At 38.0% G+C, this 17,570-nt stretch overlaps 1 protein-coding gene across 8 annotated transcripts in view; it reads left to right on the top strand.

The window, feature by feature from the left end:
- Positions 1-17,570, top strand: part of RAP1GDS1 (Rap1 GTPase-GDP dissociation stimulator 1) — a 94,943-nt gene that overhangs the window by 55,832 nt on the left and 21,541 nt on the right. For 5 of the 8 annotated variants that reach the window (XM_038178944.2, XM_038178942.2, XM_038178943.2 and 2 more), the window contains one exon: positions 12,620-12,766. The exons of 2 other annotated variants lie outside the window; for them this stretch is intronic. In XM_038178944.2, coding sequence (XP_038034872.1) covers positions 12,620-12,766 — 147 coding nt within the window. Of the gene's footprint in view, positions 1-10,368; positions 10,465-12,619; positions 12,767-17,570 lie in introns of those variants that run through there. One more of the 8 variants, XM_038178947.2, reaches the window with a different exon arrangement.

Below are 17,570 nucleotides of genomic sequence, written 5' to 3'. Positions count from 1 at the left end.
ACTTCAGGAACTCTATTCTACAATATACACGACTGATTTTTCATGTCTACCGCCCTACAACTTCTACAATGCGTGCAGTAATGAAGAAGGCCCTTAGGTCCTAAATCAGTGTTAGGCTGAAATTCTGAAATCAAGCCCACATAGAATAGCTCATAGGAGCATTCCTGTGTATTGAAGGCCCCAGTTATCTTGTATTTCATCCAAGCAAGCATGTCATTTTGTTCAGTGACACTTTTTGTGAAAAGGAGCTAATCAGGTCTTTATTTTAGAGGAAAGTGTGCACAGAGCAGGATGGAAGCTGTGGGCTATTTTTCCTATGGGGACCCAAAAAAGTGCCCTTCCAGAGAAGGACAATTCCCTGATACTTTTCTCTTGATAAAATGGAAATGGCACTGGTTTCTCAGAGTTCACAGATGCCTGAGTTTCTTCATGAAGGCAAGGCCACTTCCACATAACCACATAAGGGACAACTCCTGCAATGTTCCTGCTGCAGAAAAGGTAATTCACTGCTAAATCCTAGTGCTAGAAGAGGTTTAGTATGCTTCCACAAAGAAAAAGGGGAATTAGGCACATGCTGACCAGAGACCTTACTGAATAGATGCACCTCCTCACAGAAAATGTGAAATGGAAACCTGTTGACTTATTGACAGATTCTCTTCTCCGTTAAATCTGAGGTATGTGTGGACAGTGTTAGCCCCCTAAAATTATACTGAATAAACTGTTTGAGCAGGGAAGAAAACACAGGTAATTAAATGCATTTTGTAAACAGTTAAAGAGGGAAAATAGGTCACATTTATTCCAAGCAGTCTTGAGAGCGCACTTTTTAAGCCATTAATGTTGTGAAGAGATCTGCTTTATGTGAGCCTCTGAACACCAAGAATACGGGAAAACATAATTACAAAGCAGAGTAGAAGGAAGCTTTGTTAGTACTGGTGAGGCGTCTAGTCTCCCAGCCTTTCTCCTATATGCAGAGATAAAAGAAACAATTGAGGCAGCCAGAAAGATTTTAAGTCAGGAACAATCACAGTATGCAAACTGTTCAGTGCTGTCCTACGATTTAAGAACAGATACATCACTGTGTGTTCCTGTACAGCCTGTAAGTGCTCTGCCTGCTTTATCTAATAATGCCACATACACCTCGTCCCCCAAATTTCAGTCATAACAGAAAGTTCCAAGCAAAGAAACAGAGATGTGATCTCTCTGTTCTCCATCCTGCTTTCTCTCACACTTTATCTACATGATGTACCGAACGCAGGCACTTGTACTTCTGTATCCCCAGACAGCGGATTCCATAGTGTTGCTCAGGAACAGAATTATGCCTGAACTACATTACTAGGTGCAAAGAGCCTAGCCCACTCATTCCTTCTAACCACCAGTTACTTTTTTTTGCATACAAGCAAAGCTGAATTCTTAGATAATGTCCAGTCAGCCCATAAGACCCAGCTTTCTAGTCAGTTTGCCACTCTTTCCCCATGAAATAAATCATAGCTACCTTTCTACTTTTCTCCTTTCCAAAACCCCACGCCATTTTCACTAGTGCTGCTTCTTCAATAAGTTTGTTCATTTGGGGCTGTTACAGGTGTACAGGTGTTACAGATTCATAGGGCATACCTCCAAAAGTCTTCTGAGTTCCCCCTGCATCTCGGTTCCACATGCAGCGTTCAGACCTCATCCTTATTGTTTGGGAAAGGTTGTTTAACATAGCATGGTTCTTGCTACAAAAAGCAGCGTCGTAACTCAGAGCATAATGGTTAATTCAGCTGCAGATAAAGCCTAAAAGTGATTTGCTACCATCAGCTCTGGCGGTTAGGATATTAAGATAAAGAACAGCATTTCCCAATTGCAGCTTGTGATCACTTTGTGAGCAGCCTGATGGCTAAAACACGCATCAGCTCTGCTGGCTTCTTTCCCACAAATCTAGGAAAACTCTGTTGACTTGACTTGTGTGGCAGGTTGAGTGCTTGGGGAAAGGGAGACAGCCCACAGTTTGGGAATTAGGATTGCCTTCTTGCAATATCCACAGGAGAAACAAAAGCCTGGCTCTGTAGCCTACTTTTATATACCACACACCAGTGCGGTTTTTGTAGATGATAAATCAGGCCAACCAGATGCATTCTAGTCAAGAATGTTCATGCTACATTAAAACAGCATTATTTCCTTTGCAGATGATAACCCCACAATATTTTATTATTAAGTTTGTGATACGCGTGCTATCTCAATCTCAGTGATCTTTCCACAGATAGTTACTACACGCTTCAGTTCTGAATTTACTGGTGGACGAACCATTTTCCTGTGTTCTTATTCAACGTTAAGCACACTGTAGAAGCTACTGTAATCATACTATAAAAGCAATAATTATAAGAGGAGGTAAAAAGCTGAGATATTTAGAGCCTGATTCATGCAGACCAAAGGGAGACATTCAGACTGACTTCAGCTGACACTGGATTAAGCTCTTACCCACTATGCAATAACTCCTCCTTGCTGTTCAAAGCATTCAAATATTCTGAAAGCTTTCAAAGTGAAATAAGCTCTCCATATACCTTAAAAGGGAAATGGAAAATTTCCCATTCTGCCCTTCCAAAAAATTCATATTAATGGTAGAGCTTAGAGACCTCTTCAGGGAATCTCAGAGCAATTACTGTTTGTGCCCATTCAGACCTTTGTTTCTCCATGAAACCTCCAGCATGAGTTCATGTTCTCACCAATCATACTTCATGATATAAACAGCTATGGAATTGGAAAGAAACTAAAAATGCCAACTTGTTCTGTAAAGCTGACAGCTGCTTATCTTCCTTTTCTGCAGGAAATTTACTGGATCCTTTTCTCATTTCCCAAGCCATACATTTCTTTGTTATCTACCCGGTCTTACTGTATTGATGGCAAGACTCCTTGATGTATTTCACCTGTATGGCCTTTCACATAGATCCATATCTGTCTTGGTCTCACCGTTAACACCAAACCATGAACATTATACCACCTGAGTTAAAAAGAACTTATATGTACAATAAATTCTGTATACTCAGCTGCCCATCTTATAAGGATGTACAGAGCTCTTTCAGAAGGAAGACTATGTGCAAAAAATAAGAAACTACTTAATTATAGGGTTACATATATCTTTCAGGAGACAAAAATAATTTCAGGATCCAAAGCAGCTGAAAACCAGTCACTTAACAATTAAACATACTGGAAACAAATCAAATTCATTTTTCTTCAGAAAATGGCATAACCTTTCTCCGTACCATATGGAAAAACAGCAGAATCCTAGAACACAACTGGTGTTGATAGTGGCACAGTACTGGCTAATCATTTTATGAAGGTCACCCTGATTCATGCAGCCAGGCAGCATCATAGCACAAATCTTTCACTTTTCTTTGTACTAGATCCTACCAAATGCAAATACCAGCTACTTTGCTGGTCATGAAATTAAGACCAGAGGCTTTAACTCGTTGCTTGAAAACTGATTGTTTAGAGCAGCTTACAGAGATTTAAAACTCTGCTTTTCATTGCACAGCAATACTGTGTTGCCTCTAGATCTGTCCTCTGTAAGGCATGTCTGAGTCTTGGAAAACTACACCATTTTTAAGTTCAGAGTACACAATAATGCAATATTTTTTCCAAGCCTCAGCAGTACAAGCGTTGCATCAGCTAAAAACTAAGTATACCATATGCATGCCAACACCTATTTTCACAGTAATATTTGGTACTTATCAGTGATTAATCATGAATGTTCTTAGGAAGCCATTAAACAATATCATTCTGATTTACATATCTTATGGCTGGCCAAAATGGAATCAGAATGAGAGAATCTTCCTAGACCATTGGAAAGAGCTGTTTGAGAGGTGATAAGAAAAACATGAATTCTCATTCTCAGACTATTACTCTTTCCAAATTTATGTTCTATATTTATTCAGTATTTGACCCTACTAAAACAAGTAACAAAATTCTCACGAGTTAAGCCAAAATACAACAACAGTCCACATGGGAAAAAAAAAATACAGTAGATTTTTTCCAATTCCTTACCTTTACCTCCCTCCAGCAGTTTATTCACCAACTGTGAAGTTTGTCTATTACTCATACTCCAACAAGCTCAGAGGCACCAAAAAAAAAAGGATAGAAGGTGTTTCCATAGCAAGTACTGCAGAAAACAGTTTATTAGTTGAGTGTCTAGATATGGCCAAAGAGTCTAGTTTATTCTATGTTAGAAAAGTAGGCATTATTTGACCAGAAATATCAACTGTCACTAAATTAGCAATAGTAGAAAACATCAGCTGAATTACCATGGGAAACAGAAGAAAGGATGTATTAGCATCTTTGCTAAGTGTTGTGTATTTGTAATTGGGAAGTAAGAGTTTGTTTGCTTGTTTTTGCTAAGCTTACAAACGTCATTCTTCTCCTTTTAACATCGTGTTTTAATTCAGTAAGTAGAAAGAAAGAAAGTAGAAAGACCAATAGAAAGTTGGTCTTTGAGCCCCCTTGGTACTGAGACTGCTGACCATCTGCATAGCTGTCCAGCCAGCCGAATGGCCTGAGGAATCAGGGTGGGTGCCTTAATTGGCCTGTCTACAGCAGCATTCACGTCTCTGAAAAAGATTCAGTTCCCTGAGACAGTGTCCGGCTGATTTGTCAAAGACACCTTGACACCTGGCCTCTTAGTGCGGGCTGTTCCGCGGTCGTAGCGCGTTGCTGCTTGCCCTCAAGTCAAATCAGGGGGCTGCCTTCTGCTAAGGAGGTAAATGATTTCCTAAACCAAAACTGTAATGGCCTTTCCCAAGTCTCATCCCTTGAGACACAAGCATCTCCCGCTGGTAAGCTCCTCGTGCAGGCAGTCCTCAGACAGTCACCAGCCCACACGCTGCTTCTTGAAGCTGCTTCAGAAGGCCAGAAGCTGCTCCCTGGGGCTTCGTGCTGTGGGGCAAGGATCACACTGGCCTCACACCCAAGACTCCCTCCCAGCCTTTCCCAGTTTCCACTTGTTACTTCTCTGAGTAATTCTCTTACTTCCCAGGGCTTAGTAGGATCTGCAAATACGCTTTGTGGTGTGGGATTTTTTTGTTTGGTTTCGCTTTTTGCCTCTTGGGCTTCTCCCAACCTATTCCAAATCCCCGTGGGCCACACGCTTTCTGAGCCTGCTTCTCTAGCTGCTTTGTGGGAGAACCAGAGCTCCTTCAAGCTTCAGCTCTCAGTACTGCTCCTTGCACAATGCCAGACCAAGCACCTTGCCAAGCTCCTTTCAGCAGCACCCAGCAGAAGGCCTCTGCCTTGCACCAGCCTGCGACCAAGAACACCCTTGTTCTTGGGCAAATGAAGCTGAGAGACATCATTGCATCCAAGGCCCTGGAGTAAAAAATCTAAATTAATTGATGCATGCAGATTTATTCTGTTAATATCATGAGATGCTATAAATCCCTACCTACCGGTGTAGAAAAACTGCCTGATGCGTTATTGTATAATTGGATTCCATGATTTATTTCATGCTGTATGAAACAAAAAGCATAGGTTGGCTTCAGTTCTGACTTATGTTCTCATAATCCTAGAAAAAATTGTTTGGCTGCAATGAAATGACTCTGAAGTTGCACAGAGTTATAAAATCAGCTGAGGAATCTGCTGTAAGCTGTACATGTGGAAAGGAAGGCAGAGGGAAGTGCTGCATTCAGCACTCAGGGCTTTTGTCTGTCTTTTGCATATCTACTAGAACTTTTTCATACTGTTTGGTTTCTTTCTGTCTTTTTTTTTAATAGAATTTACTCGTAGAAATTACTACACCTCAAAATCTCATTGGGACTCAGGACAAATTGCTTGCCAATACTGTGACTAGTAGTATTTTATGTCTTGTTGCTGAAAAAAAATTGTTTCTTCTGTTACATCAAAATCTCAGGCTCACTAGCAGAATTTGACTGGAAGAGAAGTATTGAAAAGTCTTGAACAATAAATTCATCACCATTCTTTTGTCTGAAATCAGAAACACATGATTTTTCTTGTATCTATCTGACAGAAGAGGAATATGAAAATCAAGCTTTTTTTTTTTTTTTTTTTTTTTTTTAATTAAATCAAGGATTTGAACTGGCTTGCATTTGGTCGTTGCACCAGTGGAACATTAGGGACATTGTGTTATTGGCACATTTACCTGTCCCTTCAAACGCTCAGCCACACTCCTGACCCTGTAGACAAAAGAAATCCTGTGATATTCCACAGGAAAGCTGAAGGCTTGTTAGTATTGATATCCTATGGTCCATTCATTTAACGTATTATAAGGAGTCTTCTAAAAGTACTGCTAGATCTCCATATGGATACAAAATTTTAAAAACTTATTTGCTGGAATAAACTAGTTGAGTAAGTGCTATTGAGCACCTGGCAGTTCATTTTTAGTAGATTTTTCATCCATCATCTGTCAGTGCATTGCCCAAACTGAACCAGGTTTTCAAAGCTGTGTGTCAGGTAGCAGCCTCCAGGCCTGTATACTGCTGCTTCAGTTTTCATTACCCAGCAAATATGCTGGAAACAGTTATACCCAGAAAGACCAATGCTATTTTCAGTCCTTGAAGACACGATATTAAAAGACAGCTTTCTGTTTGCATTTCTAGTTTACTCTTAAGCTATTTTAGCAATCAATTCTGAGACAATACCCTCAGTGAAGCTGGAGTTAGGGCCTTTGTTAACTATCCTAGTTAACACAAGTGATAATGTTTTTTTCCTAACATCTACGTAGAAAATGGGGTTTGCATTAGGTAAGGCTTTGCCCCTAAAATTTAACAGTTTTGTTCTGATAATTTCTTCTATTTTCTTATTGAAAAGGAAAAAAGAGCAAGAGCATGGAAGCAGGACCTCTCTTCCTTTGGAGTTCTACTCCTGCTGCTTTTTCCCCATATGTAGTCACAATATTCTGAGTGTCACATCATAACTTCCTCTGCAGCTGCTAGTTTGATGTCACAGAAGATTATGACTTCAGGTGAAAGACTAAGCACCAGGAACAGATGTACAGTAAGAAAAGACACACAAATAGGCCCTAATTAAAAAATAAAATAATAAAAAAAAAAAAAGTAGAAGAAGAAATTAAAAAATAGAGCATGTAGAACTCTTTTTTTCCCCTTCCTTGGGCTACTGCAAATTAATTTATCTTAAAAAAAAAAAAAATATATGTATATATATATATATATAAAATATATATTCTCCATAAAATACTGGTCCAGTCTAAGCAATATTTTGGTCACAAAGATTGGAACCAAATGCAATAAAGGTGAAGCACTTCAGTGCAAATAGCAGTATAAAATTTAAATAATTTGATCATTACACCCAATTGCAGAGGAAAATAATTTTAAAATTAATGCTTAAAATAAAAGTAATATTTTCCGTGTCACCCCAAAGCTACTCTCCAGGGAGCTTGGTTTATGCAGATCAGGGACCTTTATCTAACACATGGTGCTTTCCCTCACCAAGTTGCACCGCTTAACCCAGTGCAACTATTTATGCCAATAAACTTTTGGAGCACATGAACTGGAGAAGAGAGGATTCAGGTTTCCAGTTGCAAGACGAAACCAAAACATTTCAGAAAACAAATCCTAAAATTTAAAGCCCAAAAGATGATTTTTAAGAAATGCTGTCAAATAGTTTTCTAGCTGATTATCTGAGATATAGGTGTATTTTTGAAGCCTACATTTACAGTGAATATTATAATAGCTTGCTAATTTGTGATTTTTGGTACTTTTAAAAAGTTAAATCTATTTTCTGTGTTTCGAGTCTGCAAAACAATATAAGAGAAATGCCATTATATTTGAAATACTATTGTGAATCATAAATTTTGGATTTCAGAATGGAGATATGGTAACAAAGATTGGGAAATAACTGTTTGGAAAGTAATGGCACTGTGGCCATTCATGATGTAAAGGTGTAAGAGGCAAAGGTAATATGGAGTACTCATATCTTACCTTATTTTGTGAGGAAAAAAATGAACAAGCTTTCACACAACCTTTCAGTACATAACGACACCAAACATAATTTTCTGTGCTTTTACTTAATTTAATAAATTTAATATTAAAATAGGCCAATACAAAAGCAGCAAGCTATTTAGGGTTTAGATAAAAGAGCATTTAGATGAGCTATTTGCAAAAATATTTTCTGATGTCTGTCTGTATTATGGCAGAGGCCTTTGCCTGATGTCACTGTATTTACAGAAATAATTGCCTCAGAGTAGTGACAAACATCAAAGTACCGGTGTGTGTATTTTAGAAATAACTAATTAGCTGTATATAGCTCATGGTTTACATGTTTTCATGTTTTAAGCTGTAGGTTTGTTTATGGTGTGTTTTTTGTTTTTTTTTTTCCTGTTATCTTTTAGTATCCAGTAGTTAGTTTTAAGGTTTAGTAAACCAGGGAAGAAAGCTCAAGGGAAAATGATGCAAACACATCTTGGGAAAAGCAAATTGAAGCTATTCAAAATTCATGACATTATAGTTCTGGGAGTACAAGTTCAGACTCTCAAACTGCATCTGAATTGCTGCAGCTCTGTCAGATACCTGAAAGCATGGTAATGCATAGGAAAACAATTTCTAACATAACGTTTTATTTTAGTTACGCATATTGATCATACCGTATCTGTATGGCAACATCTCTTCATATTTTTCTTAAGGGTCTTTCATTCTTGGAGCAAAAACATATACTTGAATGAAGAACAGACAAATCGCATGAGCAGAGGGTGGGCACAGAAGATAAACATACTTTGCAGTGTGCAAACAAAGACATGAGCAGATTGAAGAAATGGCTGCACCAGCTCCTCTCACCTTGGAAAAGTTTGTAGTATTTTTTTTTGCAGTAAATGAAGGGAGAACTCCTAAAGGCCCTAATTTATATCAGGTACCCCACTGACAAACAGTCCCAGCCTGGAGGAGAGCCAAGCATGGGTCCTGAAGAAACCAAACACCAGTGAGGAAAGGTTGAGATTCTTTAGAAAAATAGGCTTTAGGCTGCCACATCTTCCTGGGTGATATTCAAGAGGAACAGGTGGGCAAGACTCTTTCTCCTGCCCCTATGGCTGAGTTTTAAAGATTCCCCTAGTGACACATTAAAAATAATTTGCTCTTTGGCTGGGGCATCCCTTAGATCACTTGTAACTGGGCTGTGGCAAAATTTGACAAGAGTGTGCATGTGAGCAATCACAGTCATTTGATAATCCGTACTAAAACCCATTTTTGCATAAAACTGAGCAACTAAGGATGAGAAAAAAAAAGACTATTAATTCTTAGAGATAGGGTTGGACTAAATAACACTGGGGAAATAATAACTTATTCAATAATAAATCTCACTATACATTTCTTTGTAGGAAAAAACATCCCTCTGGTCGCCTGGCTTGTTGTCATTCTGGCATCTTTAAATGGCATCATGCGTACTTAAAAAAAATAATACAACAGCATTGCCCTTTGTGAGCTGTAGAGAAACATTTTTAAGCAGAAATGTGAATGCTTATTAACTGTTCAAACGTTGATCTCATAGGAATAGCAAATGTTTATTTTAAAAGGTCACAGGAAAAAAAAAAAACAACTTCAACACAGCTTCTGGGAGGCTGGAAGCACTTTAAGTGTGGTTGTTCATAGAGCTGCTGAACTGCAAGGTAATAGTTGGACTGAGAACAAGACACAGCAACATGCTGTGGTCTTGTTTTGACTGTAAATGATTTGGAACTCGGTGAGTATTCTTGTGTGCAAAATCTGTTTCTTAGCGACAGAGCAGGGAGAAGCGAGTCCGTAATAAGTGCGTGTAGCACTCTGAATCAGAAATACACTTTTTGCTTGGGGATGCAATGGGGTGTCGTAGCCTGAGCGTGGAGTGGGTGGTCAGGACCTTCAGAACCTTCCTCCTACACCTGGTGCAGGATTCTTTGGGGCCCTGCACTAACGAGCTGAGTTAATCCTCTTGGGCACATGAAGGCAGCACCAGGAGGTCCTAATTATAGTGCCAGCCCAGGTCTGCTCTTCACCCAGCTGCCTTGGGCAAAAAAGCAACTACACAGGGTGAGCTCTAACATGGGAAAGAGGTACAGCAACAAACTCAAAAAAGGTCTCTCTCCTACTTTAATCTATCAGCTTATGCAGTCCTGTCAAAGACTGGCACTTACATCCTGCCACCTACCTGGGAGGAATCCTGAAGTTCATTTTATCCTAATTTTTGAGTACTCTATACAAACAGACTGTTTCTTGGAGTGAGATTTGTTGCTGAATCTTTCCTCCCTAGTTTTGCTGTTGGTACAGTAGAAGCTGATTATCTACCTAATAAAAATATTTTGTGGGTAAAAGTGTCATACGCCAGAAGTGAGAGAGTACCATGTACTTAAAACATAGCAGTTCTTGATCTACACCTTCTTTGACAAACCAGAGAGAGAATGGAAGTAGAAGGATGTGTGAGTTCAGATCTTCAGTTGTTCTAAGGTATTACCACACAATTATTTTCAGTGGAGTTGTGCCAATTTCCACCCAGGTAAGGAACTTGGCTTGTAACTGTTCTTTTTTTGTGTGTTTTTATTTATTTATTTATTTATAACCTTTGTTTCCAAACCCTTTGCATTATTTGTTGTTTACATATTTTATATGCAGTTCCATACCAAGACATGGAAACTAGCTCAACACCTGATTCTTATCTCAAGCTTAATTTTATCATGGTTTTAGTTTGTTGACTTTAATTCCATTATAATAATAAGAGTCTATTTAATCCAGAATCGGTGATTCTCTTTTGTTTTGACTCACAAAAGAAGTGAGTCAAATATAAAATTGTGTAATTGTAGAACTCTCGTAATGAAAAAAAAAGGTCTACATAAAGAAACATAAAACAGTACGCTGGAGTATTAAAGGAAAGTTTATTTTTTCTCTACTGATCTGATAAACATAAGTGCTTAATCTGAACAATTGTATTGTCTTACTATATTATGCTGTAGAGTTTTATTTCATTTTAGCATTATGCCTAAGTTTATCACTGCATCAAGGATGAGAGAGGTTTATTTTTTTCATGTTTCTCCCTTTTCCACACTCCATCCTTGACACAGAAGTTCTTACCTTGAATTTAATAGAATCATAGAATAGCTTGGGTTGGAAGGGACCTTAAAGATCGAAGTTCCAATTTGTTTGGCCATAAATAGATTCCAGTGTCTAATTTCTCAAACTGAAATATACATACCTGGAGTGAATCACATTCCTCTAATGTCCTGAGCAGGTCAGAGGTGGAGACAGTCATGGCAATGACATTTTGCCTCTTCTGCTTGTCTAATTTCACGGTTGTTCAGCAAAATGCTTGTGACTGTGGTAATATAATAGTTAAGATCCACCAAGAATTTCCCTTCCAGCTCCACTCAGCAAATTATCTGAAGTCCCTGCATATACCCCTTTATACACACTATAGTTATCTCTCTCTCCCTAACTCAAGGGGTGTAAGAGGTATATGTATTGACGAGAATTGGAAGATTTAGAAACTTATTTTTACAGAGCTCTGGAACGCTTCTTAGTGGAAGATTGTATCATAAATGAGGGTAACCTTGGTTTTCATACTGAATGTGTTGTAGAATTAGGAAACCTCAGTATCTCAACCCCCAAGCATGATGGGGAGAGAAGAGCATGATAAGAGTGCTGAATACCAAAGGAAAGAGGAGATCTGTTGTTGGGCCGTTAAGAAATGGAGGGGAGGGTGTTGGTTTTTGTTGTTTGTTTGTTTGTTTTTTCCCCTCTAACTTTGCCTTTAGTGATATTTTTTTTTTCCACTTAAGATCTTGTTTTCATCCAGATTTTTGAGTTGGTTCCAATTGTAACTCACTTGGAAAGCTCTCCTTTTGGAAGCCGTGCAATTAAGGTTATTGACTGTTGTCTATTGCTGACTGCCTGCTGGGAAAGGAAGCGGTATTGTTGATTACTGTAATAAAGGCCAATTTTTCCTTTATTCATACACTGATAAATCAAATTGGATTTGTTGTACAGAGTTCCATACAGAGATTATGGTGTGTTATTTATGAAACCTCAGAACACTGTAGTCTGTTGCTGATGCAAAGTGAATTTTTCTTTTAACCGTACAAAAAGGATCTGATCATGGTATTAAATTCCAGGTATAGAAGTACGAAGAACATTCTGTGTGGCAGACTGAGTGCATGAACACAGTTTGTCACTGAGAACTAGTACCTCTGGTCTGCTTTGTCCGTTTTTTTCCCCATTTCCCATTGCTCATGGTGTACGCCCAAATATTCTCTATATTTTGATTTCTCAATCTGCATAACAGTAAGAGCAATTTACCTGACCCATAAAGCCATAAGGATGTATGGACTAGGCATTGCAAAATGCTCAGCGCCTTCCTCTGCGTAATCCAATGTGAATCAGAATATTATTTATCAGCTTCAGGGGCTCTGCCTCAGACTAAACTTCTTTACAAAGGTATTAGTGCCAAGTGGTTAATCCATTTTGTTGTAGATGTTTTCACTTTCCTAGCTCTGTTGCACTAAAAGCTGGCCCTTGAGCATCTCTACAGATGAATTCGACAGCACTGGAGAAATTATTTCACTGTTTAAAGAACTTGCTTTGTATAATTACTGTCATGTTTGGGACTCTATGGTGGGTTTTGGTTTCATTTTTTTTTAATGTAACTCTTTGTTTTACAGATGAGGGCAGGAACGCAGTTGACCATGCAGGTGGTGCACATATTGTAGTAGACCATATAAGGTCACTGTGCAATAAGACAGATCCAGCCAGTGAGAAGCTCTTGACTGTCTTTTGTGGCATGCTGATGAACTATAGCAATGAGAATGGTAAACAACACCAAAAACTTGCTTTATGTCTACCAGGAGAACAACCCCATCAAAAGAGGGGGAAAAAAAAGATAAACGTTAAACTGTAGGTTTATGTTGTGGAAACTAACACTAAGTTATTTAAAAAGATCAAGTAACTCCATTCACATATACAATTTTCCATTTCAGTAAAGTCATGTTCCAAAAATACTGTCTTCCTGAGGCAAATCCATATAGCAAATCACATAAAGATTTAAAGTCAACATTTAGAATTTACTTGTGTCTGAAAGCAATACAGATTTGTAGAAGTAAACTAGATGGTTACATTAAGTCCTCTTTTTCATTTAGTATCAAGTGACCCTATAATACTGATTTGTCCCAGGCATTCTTTTGTTGAAATTTGGAGTAAATACGCTAAACAGTTCATTTTTCTCCGTGAGAAATGTATACAAAACTATGTTACTTTCATCTAATATAAATGGGGAATAATTTATGTTTATGTCCAACAGTGTTCTGTGCCTACAAACTGTAAGTGGATGTTCTTTATCACATTAAGTGGAGGTGTTTAGGGCCTGGGACAAAAATGCAAGACGGTAGCTTAAGTGAGAAATCCTTGACCACTGAGGCTAAGAAAACACTGTTCTACAGTACTTGTACAAATGTACTGCTATTTTAGTACCTAGCTTGCTTCTGCACGCAAGTGTGGTAATATGCCAAGGCACATTTTATAGCATTCACATAGTTCCAGGTTTTTCTAAATTGGAATTTCTGAGAAAATGGGGAGAAATGTAGAAAGCTGAATAGAGGCTGTTCTCCCAACTTGAAATGGCACAGATTGCAAATGTAGTTAGCTAATCACATTGTTTCTTCGATCATGCCCATTTCCTAATTTGTAGTCTTTTATCTTAGGAAGAAATAGCTTCTGTATTAGCTACTTACCATTGTAACTTATCAGTTCCTGTGATAAATCCTGTGATCACTTTCCAAACCTGTGTCTTCCAAACTCTTCTGCTTTTGAGGAAGGTCCTTAGGTTTAATTTTTTTTTTTTTGACCTTTATAAATTTTTTAATCTACTTTGCCATCTCTTCTGGTATAGCTTGTGTGTTTTCTGCGCCATCTCTCCAGAGCTCTCAGCTCCTAGTGTTACTTTTCTGCCTCCAAATATCACTGCTGTATATGTCTCATTTCTTTCTCTTGTTCTTGCATTCTTTTTCTCTCCTCTTTTCCTAGTACTATCCAGGAATACTTGTTTACAGTACTTCTGCCTTCTTCACCAAATAACAACTTTCTAGCTCCTTTATTTCATATGGTTTTCAGGAACTTTTTTGCTTGATGTCTGTGTGTCACATTTTTTCTGAATTTTATAGAATTAACTCCATATTTTCTGTATTTGTTAAATTTTTTGGAGCAAATAGATTTTCCCACCTATAAGCTGCCACAATCCTCTGCATTAAGACTAATAAGCATCCAGTATATTTGGTAGCACAAGACAGACCAGTCCCAAAGAGCTGTATAGAGATGCTGCATCAATTTTGCTTCAGTGGCCAAGCTCCTAGCAAATCTTCCCTAGATAAACTAAAGATAAATCTCCAAGATAACAGTTGAACTGTTAAAAACATTGAGTAAATGAATTATCCCATCTAGTAAGATAGCTTATTCTGATGCAATCAATAAAGCAGTTCTATAGATCAGTGTCAACTAGGAGGATTCACTAGCTGCTCTCTACTCTGCTAAATGCCATCTTCTCACCTCACACGAACTAACAAACTGATGCAATGCTCGCAGGATCTACTGAAGTGGTGTCAGAAGTGAGAAACAATCCCAGCTCCTGATTCTGGCTGCAGACCACTGCTCTGTCCCACCACCACGTCAGGGAGGAGTGCTGGGGATTTTCCAAATCCTCACCTTCGGTCCATGTACCTGGTGGTCTCTGTAAAGGACCTTTCTGTAGGCACCCAGTACCCATGGCTATGTGGTCCTGTAGTTCTGCTGTGGCCAGTGAGTCTGCCCACCAGCTGTGGCAACCACTGAATTAAAGTCTGAATTAAACAAACAAACAAGCAAAAAGATAGAGTTTTAAGAAGAAAACTCAGGAGCACGTGCGTGGTGAGACAGGTAGTTGGCCTGCCTGGCCAGATTTGTTTTAAGAGCCATAGGTACAGCTGTAGCACGGTTGTGAACTGCTCTGAAAATACTACCTGCAAACCATATTATGTGTTCAGTACGACAGTCTGTGTCAAATGTAAGCCCGAGAAAAGCGCTTACTTCCACGTATCGCAGCATCAGGTGGATCATATGCTGAGTAAATGCAGTTCTCTACTGACCTGTTAAAGAAGCAAACTCAGGTTGCCCTGACAGTGAATTGTATGCACAGATTATCAAATACTGTTTTCAGGATTTACGTGCAAAAACTCAATTCCATGTTACTTACAAAGAAGATAAACACTGTATTGGTTTTATTGAGAGATGAGAAGTATGAGATTGCATCCTAGAGCCCCAGATTGCTTTGCCTGTAGTTATGGAAACAAATTGGGCAAAAATAAAAAAGAATACTGGAAGCATGAGAAGGAAGTGTTTCAGTCTTTGAAACAGCACTTCTACCTTCTGTTTTATTGTTTCTCTAATCTTTCCCTGCTTAGCATGCTATGAAACAAAGTTGCAGGTGGGGACTTTGAAGATTCCTTTACTGCTTTTAATGACTCACACTCTTTCAAGTTGCACTAGCTATCCCCATAAGGATGATTACAGTGTATTTGGTTTAGTTGTGTTTAATTATCTGTGAACACCCTAATATTTTCTAATTCTTAGCATTTTATGAGCAAAGGGCATATAAATTGTTTATTTGATTCTAAACAGCTCACTATTCTCAGTCTACTAATTGCCCTCTTTTTCAAGTAGTGACTACTTTATTTTTAATAGCTATAAACTACTTTTTTTTTTTTTTTTTAACATTAGAGACTCATTCTAGAGTGCTTCGTGTTTTTGAATTAGCACAGGGCATTTACCACACGTGAATTTTACAAAAATGGCAACTAAAGCACAGCTACAGGTAGTATTTTCTTTTCCTAACCAGAGCAAATTAGCATTCCTGTATCTTGTGCTAGTTCTGGACGCTCAGCTTGCAATTGTAACTCCATTCATAACGTTGTTGTCTAAGCTTTAAAACTGAGATTTCCTTTGTAAGGTTCTTGTGCCATCTGCTCATGTTCTGGAATTATTTTTGCCTGCTGTCTCTCAATCCTTTTGCTTCCCTGATATCTTATCATTTCATTAGGTGCTACAATGTTAACAGAACAAACTTGGCTTTAGCATCTCTTCCTGTTCTTTTAAGCTTTTAAAAAAAAAAAAAAAAAGTGTTGATTTTTAATTGCATTGCTAGAAATCAGAGGGATATTTTATGGGATGCATCCCTTTGTCTTCAGTCTAGGATTATCTTGACCCTGTCTGTCTTAATCGTATTTTAATGCCTGTTTTCAGTCAGACTCAAATAGCTCATCCCTGCTTTCCATTATTAGTTCATAAAATGCCAAGTTGCAGGTATGGCTAGGAATGAGACAAGCGTGTTTGCGAACGTCTTTGCTTGTGGCATAATTTCTGTAAAGAAGCAAGTCTTGACAAAAGCCTGTAGCAACTATTTCTTTGTCAAGCCATGCAAACTTTCTTTAGGGAACAGAGCAACTGTGCTTTAAAACAGCTGTTTTGGCACCCTTTGATGTGATCAGTGTGTTGTTATACTTCTCCCATTCTGAAGACATATTGGTACGTACAGTCTCTATGTAGCTACGAATCTGCTGAAGAGCAAGAGACAAAGCAGGCTTGGATAAAGAGTGAAAAACTAATAACTAATAAAACTAATAATCACATGCAAATAGTCACGTAAAAGAGCTAGTGACATGAGTAGTTATTCTGCAGATCTCATAATCCTGTGACCTAAGACTATTTGCAAGTTAATGGGATCAGTCTGTAAGGTAGCTAATTGTCTCTCTTGAGACTTACAAAACAAATCACAAAAGCATTTTTAAATGGATGGAAGAACTAGGTCAATTGGATTCTTAGGTAGTCAAGTTGTAGATCAGAAGTCAACTGGACACAGTATGCATGTATATGTATTTACGTATGAATATATAAAGAAAAAGTCTGTTTATAGATTACTTTCTCATCTCATTTCATATTAAACTTTAGTCTGTCAAAGTTGTCTTTTTTCATTCAGTGCCTTTGTAAAATGTAAAATTACGATGTTAAATCATACAACTGCCAAGCTTTTCTTATCCTCACAAAACTCTTAGTGACTGGAATGAGTGTTGGGGACTGTCTTGTATTGTTTACCATCTGCAGAAGCTACACAAGGACTGAAAGGGAGATTTATGGTACCATGATCATGGTCTAATAGCAGTATTTCAACGTTTCCTTCTAAGACTTACCTTTGCTAATTTTCATGCTTGCCGTGGTTTTTGTTTCATTTACATCACAGCTAAAAATGTTTAGCATGCTTTCAAGTCCTAAATATACTTAAATGCAAAGTAACATAAAGCATGTAAAAGCAGATAAAAAGTATGTTTGTTTTTTCTTAATGATAGTGAGGTATGTTATATGATGATTTAACATAGATGTGGGGGTCACAAGCAGTTGTGTTTTTTGTTTTTTTTTTTAGGGTATGAATTTATGTCACCAATTTGTAGAAAACATTAGTGATATAATCACTGTTACTGATAAAACACAAAATGACTAGCTGTTTTCTAAAATTCTGTCCAAAATCAAACAGCCTAAATCAGCATTTTGAATTCAAATGCCCCCAGTAAAGTTCTCAATTTGGGATATTCTCCT

This window comes from Anas platyrhynchos, chromosome 4 (assembly GCF_047663525.1).
Source record: "Anas platyrhynchos isolate ZD024472 breed Pekin duck chromosome 4, IASCAAS_PekinDuck_T2T, whole genome shotgun sequence".
NCBI classification, from domain to species: domain Eukaryota; kingdom Metazoa; phylum Chordata; class Aves; order Anseriformes; family Anatidae; genus Anas; species Anas platyrhynchos.
The sequence above is the reverse complement of the archived record's forward strand: the minus strand, read 5'-3'. Positions and strand labels throughout refer to the sequence as shown.